Genomic DNA, 14,553 nt, shown 5'->3' on the forward strand with positions numbered 1-14,553 from the left:
TAATAAACTGCAAACCACCTCCCCGAATGGCCAAAAGCCCCCATCAGAGCTTATATACCCTTATACACCCTCTAGAAAGGTCTCCGAATTCCACATGTCACACAGCTGCAGAAACTATCTGCAGCTGGCAGACTGCGCCTCTGCTAGACCACGAGGCAAATCAGTCAGCTTCTTCAAATAGTCTGAAGCAGCCCCACATCCCCACACCCGAGATCCAAACAAAAACATTCTTATGATATTTCTGTGTTTTAAAAGGAACCAAAGAGGGGTTGGGGATTTGGCTCAGTGGTAGAGCGCTTGCCTAGCAAGCGCAAGGCCCTGGGTTCGGTCCCCAACTCCGAAAAAAAAAAAAAAAAAAAAAAAGAGAAAAAAAAAAAAAGGAACCAAAATTCCAGAATTCTCACTACAGTAACCAGTGACATCATAGGGCTCTTTCACTGTGCATGGGTGAGGAGCTGCTTTCAGGGTGGGCGCTCCCCTGAAGGGCACACTGCACCTGGAAAGACCCTGCCCAGCAGATATGAGGGAGGGCTTTCCCACAGCGCACAGACGAAGCTAAATTCTTCTAGTCTCCTCCAGACAACATACTCTAGCCCCTTCTAGAGGTCATGTGCAACTAAGGCACACTGTATGTAACAGGTAGAAGGAAATGGCTGGATACTCAGGGAAGGGTTTCCTAACCGTCCCCACCCTTCTCATGAGAGAGGATAGAGTAAACAAGCCCACCAGGGATGCTCTTTTGCAACTAGGCATAGCTTGACTACTCCAAGATGGCCGTTGTATGGCTTGGGGGAACAGTCACATCAGAAGGCTATGTGGCCATTCACTGTTTGCATGGTTGCTCAAGACTGCATTCAAGAACTGTACTGACCGGGCCCCCTCCGCCGCCAGTCCTTCATCTACATTTTTAAATGTTTATCTCGAAAGCTACTGTAGTCAGGAGAGGAGGACACTCCCTAGCCTACTTCTCCCGGCTGGGCTCCACCCATTACCTTTCACCACTACCTAATAGCACCACCAAATTGCATGCATCGAATGATCAACCCACTGATTAGGTCAGAGGCCTGTGATGTCAGGGCCTGGAGAAGCTCAGACACACCCAGGGTGTGCAGCGCTAATAATCTTGAGGTGCTTTTCAACACAGTCAGGCTAACATTTAACTACTACAAGGCTATGGGCTCTGCAGTGCACCCTCACTGTTGTCTTAGGGAAAATAAGAGGAAATAGATATAAAATGACCTGGGTTTGGGGATTTGGCTCCATTAGTTGGTGAAGGGCTTGCCCAGCATTCATGAAGCTCTGGGGTTGATCCTCAGCCCTGCATAAAGTCTGGCTTGGTGGCACAGCCTGTAACACCAGCACTTAGGGTCAAGAGTTCAAAGTCATCTTAGGCTACATAGTGAGTTCGAGGTCAGCTTAGGCTCTGTTTCCAAAAGAAAAATCTCCAGGCTTTTGTTCATGGAAAGGCCTGGAAGTTGAGCAGCCCACATGAAGAACCTGTGTTTCCCAGGTTTTGGTCTCTATTTCCACCAGAAAGATTCAGGGCTCGGGAACCTGGGTAGACTTGAGTTTGGGGCAGGGAGCATGTGATCCTCTCTTAGTATCTTACAGACTGTAACACAAACTATCAGCAGCAGATAAAAAACGTACAGTCTACACAGTGATAATATTCAAAATCTTCAGCCATAAAAATAAAGGCCTTTTATTTGGTTTTCTATGCCATTACAAGAACATCTGGACAACACTTCAGTGTCAGCAGAGCCTGAGACCACACCATGTCTACTAAACTGGGGGGCTAGATGCAGGAGCCAGGCTCCTCACCAGGCTCTAGGAGGGGCTCCGGGTTAAGGGGTCACCTTCTTGTAGGTAATGTGAAGATGCTGAGTCATTGGCTGTGTAGTGGTTGCCATAGAGACCGTCTGTTCAAGTTTGCCTTCAGAATTCAGCCTGAATTTCCGCGTGATCTGAGTGGAGAACAAGACAGAACACTTAAGTTTATATCTTCAAAGGAGTCAACCAAGGCTGGGTGTGGCGGCGCGCGCCTGTAACCCTAGCACTCAGCAGGCCAGGACAAGAGAAGCGTGTCCACTTCTAGGCCAGCCGGGCTCCCAGCCTGGGTTCTATTTAGAAAAAGCAAAACTGCCGAACAGCACTGGAGCCTCCACCTGTGTCAATCACTGTCACAGGCCTGTGAGCAGACAGCCCCAAGGTCACGACTCTGGGTGGAGGCACCACGGGCCCAGCAGGACCAAGGCTGCTCAGCCACTTCTCTGGAGCAGCAGGTGGGCATGGGCTGGTATGTGCTCAGCTTTCTTTCCAGAAGTCACCCATTGTTTGGCCTCTGTTAACACAAGCTGGCATTGTGCTGCCTATAACCTCCCACTTCTATCTGAGCCCTAAACCATAGCAAATGTGGTTTTGGAGAACACTGGGCCAGCACTTGGGGAGTGCTGGTCTATTATATTATATGGCTCTTTCCACAAGACTATCATGTCCTCATGTATAGAATACTTGTGGACACTGTGTGACCACATGGATGAATGAACGTCTAAAGAATTCTCTAAGGGCCTATCTATCACTTCAGTGCTCCTGGACCATCAGCTGCTTCTGCCATGCCCATTATGTGAACTCCCAACCCTTTTCCTGAAAAAAAGATAAAAATGTCAGTTATCACAAGTCTAGTTAAGGAGGCTGGAGAGATGGCCCCGAGAGGAGTAGTTAAGAGTACTTATTGCTCTAACAGAGGACTACATGCACATATCTCTATCTATCTATCTATCTATCTATCTATCTATCTATCTATCTATCTATCTCATTCATTCATTCAGTCATTCATTCATTCATTCAATGTACATGAGTAGTCTGTCTTCATGCCCACCAGAAGAGGTCATCAGATCCCATTACAGATGGTTGTGAGCCACCATGTGGTTGCTGCGAATCGAACTCAGGACCTCTGGAAGAGCAGTCAGAGCTCTTAACCACTGAGACATCTCTCCAGCCCTATCTATCTCTTAAATTTAAAAAAACACATAAAACAAAATTCTAGTTAGAGATTTGAGGATGTACTTCAACTGGTAGAGTGCTTGCTTGCATGCAGCCTTGGGTTAGATAACACTAAACAACCTGGATGTGGTAGTGCCAACTGTAATCCACTGGGAGGTAGAAGGGGGATCATGAGTTCATAGCCAGCCTGGTATGACAGAGACAGAGACAGAGACAGAGAGAACACACATTTAAGGGCACCAGGAAGCAACCAAGGAAACAAGGAGCAAGGAAGCAGAATAGGCACCCCGCTTAGAACAGTTGCTGGCCCAGGGAGGGTTACAGGGCTTTCTTGGATTGAGCCTGTCTGGTTTAAACAACATCTTGGCTTCTACGGGACTCCCAACCTCATTTCTAGCTGTTGGGAAAAACCAAGCAGAAACAGAGCAGCAAGTCTAGTTCCTGATCTGTTCTGTGGTGAGGGGACTTTAAAGAAAGTCTCAATTTATCTCTTTAGCTTCTTATGCTAGGATTAAGGGGGGAAAAAACTACGAAAAAAAGCCAAAAGGAAACATGTCAGAGAAATACAAAAGACTGCCTCCCAGCAAGATGTCCAGCCCGGAGTTCTGAGGAGACATCAGAGATTATGTCAGACATTAGATTAGGCATGCAAACTGAACTGGAAAACAGACAGCAGGAAATATGTAGACTAAAGTCTGGGGACAGAAATGGGACATGGACAGAGGGAGAGGAGACAGACTGGAAACTGAGGACACAGGTGGAAGAAGAGGAGATAGAACAGAAACTGAGGCAAGATAGAAAGGGGCTCTGAAGATTTTTGAAGTAGTTTCAAAAACAACTGAAGCCAGGTGGTGGTGCACAGCTGTCAATCCCAGCTTTAAGGAGGCAGAGGCAGTCGAATCTCTTGAGTTTGAGGCCAGCCTGGTCTACACAGTGAGCTCCAGGACAGCCAGGACTACACAGAGAGACCCTGTCTTATCAACCAAAGGAACAGTGCTCAGCCACAGAGCCCCCAGGGTCAGGCGCCTTCCCTGGACACTCCCTCATCATCTCCCCACTCACTGTGTTCATCTGGAGCTGCTTTCTGTGTCTAAAGCTACAAGCAGAACTTCAGCCATCACCAGACACTGATCTCTGAACCCAAGTGTTTCCTGAGACTCATCCAACAGAGACCCAGCCCACAGCCAGCAGAGGTGCAAGCAGACAGACACCCACAGATGGCCTAACTCCACATGGTCAGGTGACAGGTCACATCCCCAAACACAAACATTGACAACCAGACACATAACATGTCCCCTCCAGGAGTCAGCACCCCACTGTAGTCTTTCCTGAGAAATGCAGTGTGGCTGCAGCACAAGATAGGACTGCAAATAGCAACTAAGAATATATTCAAGGACCCTAAAAAGATATGAATAAATGTCTCAATGATGACCAGAAACCACAAGTAAATAGTTGGCTAAATTAATGAAAACAATTCAAGATATGAAAATAGAATTTACAAAGAAATGGAATCACTAAAGAATAAAGCCCTTGATAAGAACTCAGGAAATCGGGGCTGGGGATTTAGCTCAGTGGTAGAGCGCTTGCCTAGGAAGCGCAAGGCCCTGGGTTCAGTCCCCAGCTCCGAAAAAAAGAACCAAAAAAAAAAAAAAAAAAAAAAAAAGCTCAGATCAACCCTGTCCCCAACTTATCACACCAAGTGGAAGACAATTTCACATCTGCAAGACACGGTAAAAGAAAATGTTAGATCTAAAAAACCCAGGTGCAGACCATTCAGAAAATCTGGGACACTATGAAAAGACCGAACCTACAAATGACAGGGATAAAGGACGAAGTAGAACCCAGATCAAAGGCATAGAAAATGTGTTTATCAAATCCTGCATGAAAAGTCCCAAAGAAAGAGGGTGTAGAGGCACAGAGAACACAAAATAACCAGGAGCAGAATAGAAACTCTCAGTGCACATGCACATAATCAAACAGAATAGAAACTCTCAGTGACATGCACATAATCAAACAGAATAGAAACTCTCAGTGCACATGCACATAATCAAACATTAAGTGCACAGAACAAAGAAAGGACATTAAAACTGCAAGGGAGAAAGAGCAAGTCACATGCAAACGCAGGGCCACTGACTTTCCATGGAGTCTGGAATGAATATGCACACATACAAGCCCAGACTATGACACCCAGGAAAACCATCAATCACAACAGAAGGGAAATACCCCGTGATAACGTTTAATACACTTTTGTTCACCAGACTAGCTCTACAGAAGACACTGAAAAGAAAACTTAGGTCTGAAGGTAGGATTAACCACACCCACATGACCTTAGAACAGAAAACCAAAAGATGTCTTTAAAGGAAAACTAAATACGCAAACAATAGCAGCACCAGGTCAGGAATGATAAACACTGCTCACAAACTCTCGTTTTCTTTTAGGTTTTCTTACTTTATATGTGATAGTTTGCCTGCATGTCTGTCTGTGTTCCATGTATGTGCTTGGTGTCCTGAATGACAGAAAACGGCCCGAATCATCTGAACCGGAAGTTATAGATGGTTGTGAGCCATTACATGGGAGCTGGGGATCAAACTCAGCCCCCATGCAAGAGTGACAAGCACTTTTAATCATTGAGCTACCTCTCCAGAACCAATAACTATTAATTAATGGTCTCAATTCCCCAATAAAATGACACAGGCTAACAGAGTGCATCAGACACTAAGATCCATCCTTTCGATGCTTCCAATAATCAGACCTCACCATCAAGGACAGACATCTTTAGGTGAAGGGGTGCAAAAGGAACTCCAAGGAAATGGAACCAAGATACAAGCAGGTATATATCCATTCTAGTATGTAACAAAAATAGATTTCAAACTAAAACTAATCACAAGAGATAGGGAAGGTCACTACATATTTGTTAAAGGAAAACACACTAAGGATATTACAATTCTAATAGTTTATGCACTAAACACAAGAACACCCAAGTTCATAAAAGAGATCCTATGCCTGCTAAAAATCACATTTTGATCCTCACACAATGATACTAATGTTAAAACCCTATACTCACCAATAGAGAGGCCATTCAGACAAAAACAAAACAAAGAAACACTGGAGTTAAATAATGTCAATTAAACAGGTCTTAGAGACTCCTGCAGACATTTATCTCAAACACTAAAGAACACACTTCCTTCTCAGCAGCCCATGGAAGTTTTTCTAAAATTAGTCACATATTGGACACAAAGCAAGTTTTAACAAATATAGGAAACTGAACTATTCTGCATTTTGTCTGACTTCCATGGATTAAAACTGGGTATGAACAAGAACTGAACTGCAAAGCACACAAACTTCATGGAAGCTGAACTAAACACCTTACTACCGAGTGAAGATAGGGTTAAGGCAGAAATCAAGAAGGGAATTTAACAATTTCTAGATTGAAGAAAATAAAATAAAAATACAGCATACCAAAACGAAGGCAGTTCTAAGAAGAAAGTTAGTCACGGCACTAACTATCAAACACTTGGAGCAAGCTTGAAATACTACCCAGAGGGTTAGATGGGAGACATAAACCGAGGCTGAAATCGATGAAAAGGAAGCAAACAATACAGAGGACCAGTGAAAAGAAGAGCTGGGCTTGGTTTGGGAGGGGGGGGGGAGTGGGAATCAATAAGATCAAATTAAGCTAAAAAAAAAAAAAAAAAAAGAAACCAAATTAATAGAGTTAGAATGCTGTTGTAATTGACACCGAGTAATGCAGGGCATCATACGGATGGACGGATGGACAGACAGACAAACGTGTATTTCATCAAGTTGAGAAACTACTAGGATGGGAGGAGGTTGGGCTCACCTGCTGCACATGGGGCTCCTTGGCAAAGGAGATCCTGGAGATGGAATGGGATGAAACACACAGCTCCTGCCCATTCACTTCACCCTCCTCCACTTCCACAACACCTGCAAGGGAGGAGTTAGTGTGATCCAAGCCACTCCACCCTCCATGCACTCGAGACGCGAGACAGTCAAGGGAAGCCTGAACTTTGCCACTATCCAGGCACAGTGTCTCCCACTTCTCACATGAAGGGAGAGGAGCTGTTCTTGCAATGTCAAGAAAGCGACTCAGAATTCTCACTCCCTCACTCTGCGTGCACTTGTGTGGGGTCAGAGGCCGACTTTGAGCATTTTCCTCTGTGTTCTTTCTTACTTTTTCTGGAGACACCTCCAGTCTCTGACTGAACTTGGAGCTCACCTCTTTGTCAGGCTGGTTGTCCAGCCAGAAAGCCCTAGAGATCAGCCTGTGTCTACATTCTGTTGTTGTATGGATATTGGGGGGTCCAGACTCAGGCTCTCACGCATACATAGTAACACTTTGCCTACTAAGCTTTCTCCCCAACCTCCCCAACTGTTTGTGGGAGGGGGTCTCATTAGATTGCTTAGGCTGGTCTGGAATTTATGGAGTCAAGAAATCCTCCTGCCTCACTCACACCTCAAATGCTCGATGGTAGGTCATCTCTGTAGAGCTGCCTGGACCCCAGCCGTCTGACAGTGCCTGGTGGTAGCTTCATTCCAAGCTGGCTACTTCTGACAGGAGTGAGACTGGGTATGGTCAAGGCCATACAGTTGTTGAGTGATTTCTGAGCCAGACTTGCCAGACTTCCAGACAAGGGCCGACCTTGGGTCAGTTGGTCTGTTCTTGCTAGGACCTATCCTTGGACACGTGCTGTGTTGGCATGGGTAAAGCACCAAAACTAACGTCGTGCTAGGAGGAAGGCTCAAGTCTGTGGAGACCTATATTCTCACTGTCCCTGCAATACACGCCACAGGAGAAATGCATTTGAAGTCACTGAGCTGGTCTCAGTAGCACTGATCAGCAGACCCTGGGTTAGAGGCTCCATACCTGTGTTCTGGGCACTGACGAAGGCCACCTTGTTGGTGTCAGGCTTGAGGCGGATGAAGCCACATTCTCTGTGCATTGGCTTGTGTGTTTCTGGATGGAAGGAGTTGAACCTGGAAGGGAAGAGAGATGTGAAGGAGGTATGTGGCCTCCAAGGGCTGTCCTGTTAGATGTAGTATAGCAAGGCTTTCCTCTGGGCACGCCATCAGTGACCCACGACACCTTGCAGCATACCCCAGTCTCACAGTCATGATGATGAGAAGCAAACAGCACAGCGAGAGCTGGATCTATACAGCAGTTCTTTTCAGACAGGGTCCGCTGTATAGCCCTGGCTGTCCTGTAACTCACAGCCTGCCTCTGTCTCCCAAGTGCTGAGATTAAAGGCACGTGTCAGCATAAGTGAAGAGTTTCTGACACACCTAGCAGAAGGGGAGACTCACAGACCCTTCTCTGGAATTCTAGCATTGCTCTCCTGTTTCACCTCTGAGCTGCGGTGATTTGGGGAGCTCCTGGGATACACACAGTAACTGAAAGGCAGGCCTCTATGAAGTCATCATCTATGGGATGGGATGGGACTTTGAGGAGGTTCTGCTGATTGAAGATCACCTACAGTTCTGTAAGAGACCTCAAGAATCCCATTGGTTTGACAACCAAAGTCTTAAGTTTGGTCTATGGTTGGTGAATAGACATTCGTTCTTGTCTCCTTGGCAAAGGTTTACACAGCAAACTGACATCCTAATGTGGAGCAGCAGACTCATGATGAATTTGGGAGGAGCGATTACACAGTCTTTGCTTTGTGTAGCACACACAACCGAGACCAAGCTACCTCAGGACAGTACCAGGGCGATCCATCTCTTGCCCATGTGCCGTGTGCCCTCTTGCTATGGCGGCAGTTGCATGGGCCTTGTTAAGGGTAATGAGACACATGACTAATGCTGAGAAGTGGGGGTGAGTGTCCGTGGGGGTGGGAGACAGTGCCCAGCCAGGATAGCTTTCTCGCTCCATTCCTCTGCAATGAGTGGGCTCTGCCTGAAAACAGCTGAAAGACTGAGAGAATGCAATGCAGTCCCGGAGAAATGCACAGTTGGGACAAGGGACCAGCAAGCTGTGATGGCTTGTGTGACGGCTACTGTGCTAATAAAATATGCGATGTAAGCCAGGATGGCTGGCCAGCAAGACCTGCTAATGAAAAGTAAGAATCACGATGCAAAGGGTCCCACAGCTCTCATCCTCCAGGTTAGTCTCTCATTCAGCAGGTAAATTAGATAAAGGGGGATGAGCTAAGAGTTGCTGGTTCTCCACTTCCTGCTGCTGACAGGGATGCCAAAGAGAAAGATGTAGGATGTCATACAGGTGAAGGCAGGTACAAGATAAACAAGGCCTGTCATTGGACGAGAAGGAAGGATGGGCAGGGGAAAAGTTTTAGAGAGAGGAGACTAGAGCGAGGCAAGAGAAGCAGCAGAGAGAACATGGAGGCAGATGTTAAGATTTCTCTCTGCACATTTACAGGTTGTTATGAATATTCTTAAGGGATGGATGTGTACAGGGCTTTGTGTGTCTAGATGAGCAAATTATATCTTATCAATTGGATCAGAGGTTATTGTGTTCTGTGTTCTTTCATGTGGTGATTTCCGTTCAAGAGAGTATGTGGTGGCTGGAGACATGTGTATGGTGGCAACTGCCTTGGGAACTGGATGGGTAGAGAGATTGTTGCCAGGCTCAGAGAGAAGCCATCGGCAGTGTGATATGGGATGGAGCAAAGTGGGTGAGAGGCTTTGCTGACTGAGATGAAGATATCCACCAGGTATCTTGGGGCACTGCGGTGTCCGATCTAGTGCAGGGTAAAAGACGCCATGTTATTTTTTATAATTTTACAGCAACAGAAAGAGAACACAAATCAGAGCTCTGTTAATGAGTCCCTCCTGTGATTAAAAACTTGAACCCCATGAGAAGAGTCAGCTAGCGAAGACTGAACAAAATAAGGTAAAGATGACAGAAGCCCCCTCAGGCACTTCGGATCACAGGAAGGCGAGGGCCGTGCCTCAGTACAGACGAGATGTGCAGAGTCACACCCTGCCTTGGAACGGCTCTCGGGAAGACTTGTGAGAAGGAAGGGAAGAACTCACAGTGTGGTTCACTGTGGCACAGGGTGCGTGGGGTCAGTCCGATGCTGTGGAAGTAGCTGGTAACAGAAGCCACCCCGTCTGGGGACAAAGGCTGAGGAGCCTGGGACAACAGGAAAAAACCAGCTCCTCATGGCCTGGCTCACATATGCCATCAGGGACACTTGGTTATCCACAGCTGAGGTCCCCATGAATCAGGGTCTGAAAGCGCAGGGACAGAAGTAGCTGAGGGAAGGTAAGCAAGGAGGTGTACGGTGCCCAGTTTACTGAGGAGCATTTCCTCCACTGAAATAGGGTGGCTCAGCAGGCAACCTGGTTTGGAGTTTGAGGTGCTTAGCTGAGCCCCTTGCTGGGTGAGATCCATAAGGTAGAAGAGGTTGTGCTGGGTTTTGACAACTTACAATGACATATAAACTGACATATAAAATGACATATAAACTGGCCCGTAAAGTGCTGTATCAACCAGGAGGAAATGGAGGAGGGTGAAACAGAAAGGAGGAGTTTGTCTCAGTCATTTGAAGGAGACATGACAAGATTTGTGTCAAACTGTAATTCCTACGGGAAGAAAATGATGAAGACAAGTGCTGTTCTAGAGGGTTTCACAGGATGCAGCAATGATAGAAACAGCGTGGATAAAAACCACGATTCCACCCCGTGTCTCTTGTTAGCTGCTGACCCCTGAGATCAACTAGAACTTGCTCAGAATAGCTGGTGGTGGCCTCAAAGGTCCTATGAAAGAGTTTCATCACATGGGTGTATAGTGCTAACCTGAGTGCCTTAGAGATTTAGAAAACCATCTGAAAAACTGTAAAAACAGCAGCTAAGAGGGCACCCTGCACGTAGGGGACACATGCCAAAAGCTACAAGGTGTCAACCAAAAGCCCCAGTGCCAGGGTGGGGAACTCCCTATGAGCTACTTGCTCTGGAGGCTCCCTTCCCAGATCATAAACGGCCGCCACTCTTGTTGGGTATGTGTCGGACTAGGTGGTCGGGTCTCCTCCTTTCATGCTGGCTGGCTCTGCTGCAGGAAGAACTGCCATCGAAGCTCTTACTGGCCTGCATACCCCGAGAGCTTCACCGTCAAACTGCCGGGCAGGCTTGCCCAACAGTAGCAGTGACTGCTCTGAGTACAGCCAGCAGCCTTCCAACTAGATGCGAGCCTGCCACAGAAGAGAGCTTACACCCGGTAGTGTAAGTCAGAACAGAAACTCGTGGCTGGGCTTCAGGGGGGATTTTGTTTTGTTGAATGGCCATATCAAATGACCTCGTACAGATCTGTGCTTATGCCCATAGTCTATTAGTACTATTGGCCTTGGCTGTAGAGAGAAGACTTCTTACAACAGGTAGTGTAAGGTGCAAAGACTCATAACTGGTTAGACTGCCAAGCATAAATAAGGCCTGTTTAAGTGACATAGGTGGCCCAGTGCTAAAAAACAAACAAACCACAACACAATAACAACAAAAACACAAACCACCTTTTCCAAGGCTAAATGAATCTTGCAAAAGAGGGAGTAAAAAAATGTAAGACCCAAAAGATGGGGGTCTGGGGTGCTAGGGCCTTTTCCTTCTGGAATTACATGGCCATCCTACTGCCATCTTGGAGCAGAGAGTTCTGTGTCCCAGAAACCATGGTAATAAAACACAATATGGTGCCGTGAACACCAACAGCAACAGCTGTGAACATTCTTTAGCACAGGACCTAACACCTGAGATTCCCCACATTGCTCTCTCCTGCCCACCCAACAAGTGATCCTGGCAGATGCTAGAGTATAAGCATGTGGAAGGTTAAATGAAAGGGAACTCGGGTGCAGCTACTGTGAGGTCACCACCCATCATGGGGTGTGCTCTGTGGTAGCTGTTTGGGAACCAGCCTCATTTCTGGGAAAACCTCTCACCTATGCCTCAAATGCCAAACGAACTCATTGGTTCACCAAGCTGAACCTTGGTAGAATCCTTGGTTGTTGGTCTGGGGTAAATAGCTTATGTTTCCCTAGGAGAAGTCCACTCAGCAATTAAAAAGGAAAAAGAAAAGAAAAAGTCGTTATGGAAGAGACCTTAGCTGCTGGGACATGATCTGACCAGAAGAGGCTCTTCCAGGTTCTGACTCTCAGCTCTGTCTACCAGCCCCCCACCACTGTTCTATCCTGTTCATTGTTCCAAGTTCACCAACTCTTAAAAGACAGGAAATCATGTGCATGTGTGTGCGCGTGTGAGTGTGTACTGTGACAGGGCTTGAAAAAAGTACCAGAAAAACTCCCAGCCCCAGAAACTTGTCCTTAATAATATGGAGAATGCTTTTCAAACTGTGTATCTCAGGCACCGCTGTAAACACTGTGGATAATTACAGTAAAATCTTAGGATTTCTCTTCCAGACTTGCCTCTGCCTCCCCAGTGCTGGGACTAAAGGCTTTTGCTTGTTTGTTTTGAGACAAGATTTCCTTGGTATCGATGCTGGCTGACCTTGAATATAAAGAGATCTGCCTGCCTCTGCCTCCCCAGTGCTGGGATTAAATGCAATTCTTATTTTTTTTTAAAGTTTTTTTTTTTTTTAAGATTTATTCATTTATTATATATAAGTACACTGTAGCTGTCTTCAGATACACCAGAAGAGGGCATCGGATCTCTTTACAGATGGTTGTGAGCCACCATGTGGTTGCTGGGAATTGAACTCAGGACCTCTGGAAGAGCAGTCGGTGCTCTTAACCGCTGAGCCATCTCTCCAGCCCGCAATTCTTATTTTTAAGAGCCCAATCAATCTCTATGGTAGAAACAGAACAGGTACTGAGATAGATAGATAGATACATACATACATACATACATATGTATGTATATATATTATGTGTATATATACACATAAATATAATTAGGGCATAGTTTCTAACTAACCTTTGTCACATATTCACACTGAACACAGTACACAGGTCTCTAATTGCAGCACTTAGAAGACAAAGGTCAGCATGGTCTACACTGTCACAGCCTGACATGCAAACAGAAAAGGCCTGCCTCTGGGCTGGGCTATGAATTTGATGCAGTGGTAGAGGCCTGCTTATGTGCAAGGCCTAGCAGAAGAGAAAGGGGGAGAGAGAGAAAGGAGAGAAAAAAAAAAAAAGGAAGAAAGGGAGGGACGAAGGAGGGGAGGGAGAAAGGAGTGAGCCTGATTTCTACTATCTGGGTCATTTATTTGCTTGCTTTTTTCTGTGCTGGAATTGAACTCAGGGCCTCACATATGTTGGGTGAGTCTTTTATCACTGAGCTATATATCCTTGTCTCTCTCTCAAAGCTTCATTATTATTTTCAAAATTTTATGTGTATGGGTGTTTTGCCTGTGTCTGTGAACCAATGCATTCCTGGTAACTCAAGGCCAGAAGAGGACATGGATCCCTTGGAGCTATAACTACAGACCGTTGTTAACCCTGTTGTGGGTGCTGGGAATCAAATCCAGAACCCAGGTCCTCTAGAAAAGCAGCTAGAGGGCTGGAGAGATGGCTCAGTGGTTAAGAGCACTGTCTGCTCTTCCAGAGGTCATGAGTTCAATTCCCAGCAACCACATGGTGGCTCACAGCCATCTGTAATGAGATCTGATGACCTCTTCTGGTGTGTCTGAAGACAGCTACAGTGTACATGTATATATAAAATAAATAAATCTTAGAAAAAGAAAAGCAGCTAGAGCTCTTACCCACAGAACCATCACCACAGTCCCACACCTAGCCCTCTTTTCCTTTACATTTGAGACAGCCTGGGAACCTGTGATCTTTCTGCTTCAGTCCATGTGCTGGGATACAGGCATTGTTACTTGGCTGTGCTAGACTGTTTGAGATTTACTTATTTTTTAAAGATTGTATAATTCTTCATCATGTGTATGTATGTATGTATGTATGCCGCATGTGTTGGATTCCTGTGGAGGTCAGAGGTTGGGGGTCCCTGGAGCTGGAGTTATAGGTAGTTTTAAGTGGCTGACATAGGTGCTAGAAATTGAACTTGGGTCCTTTTGGAAGAGGGAATGTGTCCTCCTAACTGGTGAGCCATCTCTCTAGCCCAAGACACTTGCTGTTGTTGTTTGTTTTGTTTTCTGTGTATGGGTGTTGCCTACACAGATGTCTGGAGGTCATAAGAGAATCTGAGACCCTGAAACTGGAGATGCAGATGGCCGTTAGCTGGTGTGTGGGTGCTGGGAGCTGAACTTCTGGTAGAGCATTCGGTGCTTTTAACCACAGCCATCCCCCAGCCTTAGGTACTTTTGTATTATCCAGAATTCCCAGCTCACTCGAGATGGTACTGACTCTGAGAAGTGGTCCTGAGTTGTGTAAAAAAGCAGTTGAGCAAGCCACAAGGAACAGCCAGTAAGCAGCATCCTTCTGTGGCTTCTGCTTCGGTTTTCCCCTCCAAGTTCCTGCCCTGACTTCCTTCTCTAAGTGATAGAGTGTGATCCAAGATTTGTAATATAAAAACTTTCCTCTCCAAGTTACTTTTGGTTACGGTGTTTTATTACAGCAATAGAAACCATAATTAAGACTATCCTCCCTGTCTCTGACCTGTTTTTCTGAG

General features: G+C 46.0%; 1 protein-coding gene across 3 annotated transcripts in view; it reads right to left on the reverse strand.

The window, feature by feature from the left end:
• Positions 1-1,664: 1,664 nt before the first annotated feature.
• Positions 1,665-14,553, reverse strand: part of Thap4 (THAP domain containing 4) — a 39,722-nt gene continuing 26,833 nt past the window's right edge. For 2 of the 3 annotated variants that reach the window (NM_001005564.1, XM_008767380.4), the window contains 3 exons: positions 7,889-7,998; positions 6,845-6,948; positions 1,665-1,964 (listed from right to left, as the gene is read on the reverse strand). In NM_001005564.1, coding sequence (NP_001005564.1) covers positions 1,845-1,964; positions 6,845-6,948; positions 7,889-7,998 — 334 coding nt within the window. In that variant the 3' untranslated portion in view covers positions 1,665-1,844. The remainder of the gene's footprint in view (positions 1,965-6,844; positions 6,949-7,888; positions 7,999-14,553) is intronic. The other variant, XM_039083932.2, reaches the window with a different exon arrangement.

This window comes from Rattus norvegicus, chromosome 9 (assembly GCF_036323735.1).
Source record: "Rattus norvegicus strain BN/NHsdMcwi chromosome 9, GRCr8, whole genome shotgun sequence".
Lineage (NCBI taxonomy): Eukaryota > Metazoa > Chordata > Mammalia > Rodentia > Muridae > Rattus > Rattus norvegicus.